Source organism: Nelusetta ayraudi, unplaced genomic scaffold (assembly GCF_046127955.1).
Source record: "Nelusetta ayraudi isolate G7.1 ecotype Tasmania unplaced genomic scaffold, CSIRO-AGI_Nayr_v1 ptg000135l, whole genome shotgun sequence".
Lineage (NCBI taxonomy): Eukaryota > Metazoa > Chordata > Actinopteri > Tetraodontiformes > Monacanthidae > Nelusetta > Nelusetta ayraudi.
The window spans coordinates 19,265,468-19,268,243 of record NW_027466185.1 but is presented as its reverse complement, the minus strand read 5'-3'; the positions used below and the strand labels follow the sequence as shown (position 1 = coordinate 19,268,243).

General features: G+C 38.8%; 1 protein-coding gene across 1 annotated transcript; it reads left to right on the top strand.

Moving 5' to 3' along the window:
• The first annotated feature begins 1,273 nt into the window (after positions 1-1,273).
• Positions 1,274-2,776, top strand: ndufs6 (NADH:ubiquinone oxidoreductase subunit S6). The gene is made up of 4 exons (XM_076011524.1): positions 1,274-1,440; positions 1,707-1,760; positions 2,055-2,177; positions 2,632-2,776. The coding sequence occupies exons 1-4, from the start codon at positions 1,297-1,299 to the stop codon at positions 2,698-2,700; spliced, it is 390 nt and encodes a 129-aa protein (XP_075867639.1). The 5' UTR covers positions 1,274-1,296; the 3' UTR covers positions 2,701-2,776.

The following is a 2,776-nucleotide window of genomic DNA, read 5'->3' as shown; positions in this document are numbered from 1 at the left end:
ATCGGTCAGCAGCATAACATACACATTGAATTTTTTTCAAAACATCACTTGCTAGAAAATGGATCTTGAACATATTGTTTATTGTTTGTCTTGTCGTGCCAACTGATCAGCGTGCAAATGTTTCACATACAGTATCAGATTTAGCCCCAAAGAAATTATTTCTCATTTGCAAAGTTTACAGAAATGTAGATCTTCAATATGAAAGTATCATAATGTGCAAAGTTTACAAAACTATTTCTTCAACAAAACAAAAAAAACAGAAGAATCACAACGTCACATAATTTACCAGGGGGAATACGTTTACAAGAAAGTGCCAAAATGTTTACAAATAGTCACGGTTTTTGTCGCCTTTTGATGAAGAGACAATTTAATTGAGTTGATGTACTGCCTGACCTAACTGTGCAATAAAGCAATAAAAGAAGTGTTTCTATGTGTGAACTTACATTTGTGAATGTGGAATTTTGCCAAAAGAAGGATGAGATTAATAACGAATGTTTCAGTAGACTTGGTCTTATTTCTGTTAAAGTCAGAGAAGTCAAAAAGCACCCCCCCCCCCCCAAAAAAACAACTTAAATTATTTTTCGCCTTTTCACATATTGACTCGCTAGGGGGGTCAGAGTTTATACGTCACCAATAGTGGCCAAGACGTTGCTCCTTTATAATGTTTGATTAATCCATTGATTCTACGGTTATGCAAAAAAGACAAACGTTTGATGTTGAAGTTGTAGGGTAAGTATATTTAATTCAACAGCCCTTGTAAACTAATCTAGCAACGTAACATGCCAAGGAGACAAGCATGCCTGGCTGCTAATGCTAACACAAAACTACCAGCCACACATACGCCCCGCAGACACTTCACTGGATTTATGAAGACGACCTCTCATGGCATTATAAAAAAAGAAAAAGGACATACGAACCTCCCAGAAACGCCTTTAAATGGTTAGAACAGGTACAATGTCCCCGACCGATACTCTCCAAACCTCCACGGCACGACCGCTGTGCTGCACTGCAACCCTTGATGAGTCCGACTTCCGGTTGTTCAGTTTGTTTTATGTCCCACATCTATGTCTGTCAGGTGGTGATAGTATTAGAACCTCACTGTCTACAAATATCACGCCTAATTTGAAACGAGCCATTGTCGTAACAGTTATAGTTTTATATACTCATTCCATGTGATGTACCTTGAAAAAAAAATATCTAGGCTTTTGCTTTGAGCCTGGAAGACTGTACAGAGAGTTAATATCTCTATAAAGGAGGAGCGCGCTGCATCATGGGAAAGCAAGGCTTTTTGTAAACATGGCGGCTGCTGTGGGAAGACTTCTGTCCTTCAGTAAAAATGCTAAGGTGTTCATTGCCCCTTTGAGGCTCACTTCCGTTCCATTTCATCGCTATGGTGTTGAGGTGTCCAGCACCGGTGAACCCATTACGCACACTGGCCAGGTAAGCTCGTAGATTTGAATTGAAAGGTGTTTTGACATTTTCTCCTCTGCTGTCGCAGCATTAGCTTAGCCCCCTCAGGATAGCATGCATTTGGTTTCGAGCAGTTTCCGATTTTGTACATGCGTCCTATGACTTTGACATTCATTTAATCGCTTGCGATTATTTCCTCGGGGATTTTCTTTATTTATAGTGGCTGAGGTTGACACGTTCTGTAAAAGCTGTCATTGAGACTGCAGTTGCTAAAGCTCGTTTCGCCTCTTCCTCAGGTGTTTGATGAACAGGATCCCAGGAGAGCCCGATTTGTTGGGAGACAGAAGGAGGTAAGAGATCAAATCCAAGCAAAGCCTTGATGCACATGGTTTGTTTTATTGTGTTTACAGTGACACAGTGAACAATAGCACCAAAATAATAATAAAAAAAAAATGCCTCATCTCGTTTTGTTGCATGCAATTATGCTGCAGGAAGACAATGACACCTCAGTCTCCTAAAGTCTTCAACATCTCAACATCTTTCATAAATCCATCCATCTAAAATCTATTAAAATTTAATTTATTTGAGAAAGTGTGCCTTTGCGACAAGTTCTTATTGACAGCAATTGTACTATTTGTATGAAGGTGAATAAGAACTTTGCCATCAAGCTGGTGGCAGAGGAGACAGTGACTGACATCGAAGCCAGAGTGGTGTCCTGTGACGGAGGTGGAGGAGCCCTGGGCCACCCCAAAGTCTACATTAACCTGGTAAGGGTTAATCCCCTCCCCCTCCCCCTTCCCCTACATTACATATTGGTACTGATAAATCCAGTCTTTATTATAGGGAGGAGGAATGTATCTGTGCTGTGGTTTTGAGCATAAAAATCTTTTGAAATTGGTTTGAAAATGTCTTTATATATTAATGTGATTTATAATATTTACACTTTACTTGTGATTTATGTGGCTGCTTTCCACGTAGGTCTAAATGTAGCTTGTTTTAAATTGGAACACTGGTTTAATCAGTTTCTCATCTGTATTTGTGTTTATATTTAAATGTTGTTTTAAGTTTTGACATTGAAAAGACTAGACGTAGTCCATCTTACGTTACAACTCCAAATGAGTGCTTCTTTTATTGTTTATTCTGCATATTCTATTTTGTTTTGGACGTTTTTTTTTGTTTTTTTCTTAATTGTTCCTTCATTCCTTCATTCCTGTCGTTTAGGATAAAGACACCAAAGTGGGAACATGCGGCTACTGTGGATTACAGTTCAAGCAGAAGCATCATCACTGAAATATTTCCTCTGTCTTTGCTTCCCTGTATAAATTGCCATATTGGTTAATAAATTATGTCCGTTTAAGATCTAAAA

Excerpts from the sequence above, each read along its gene's own strand:
- ndufs6 (XM_076011524.1), top strand. The coding sequence starts at position 1,297 with ATGGCGGCTGCTGTGGGAAGACTTCTGTCCTTCAGTAAAAATGCTAAG. Across the intron at positions 1,761-2,054 it reads TTGTTGGGAGACAGAAGGAG|GTGAATAAGAACTTTGCCAT; the intron begins GTAAGAGATCAA and ends ATTTGTATGAAG. Across the intron at positions 2,178-2,631 it reads CCAAAGTCTACATTAACCTG|GATAAAGACACCAAAGTGGG; the intron begins GTAAGGGTTAAT and ends CCTGTCGTTTAG.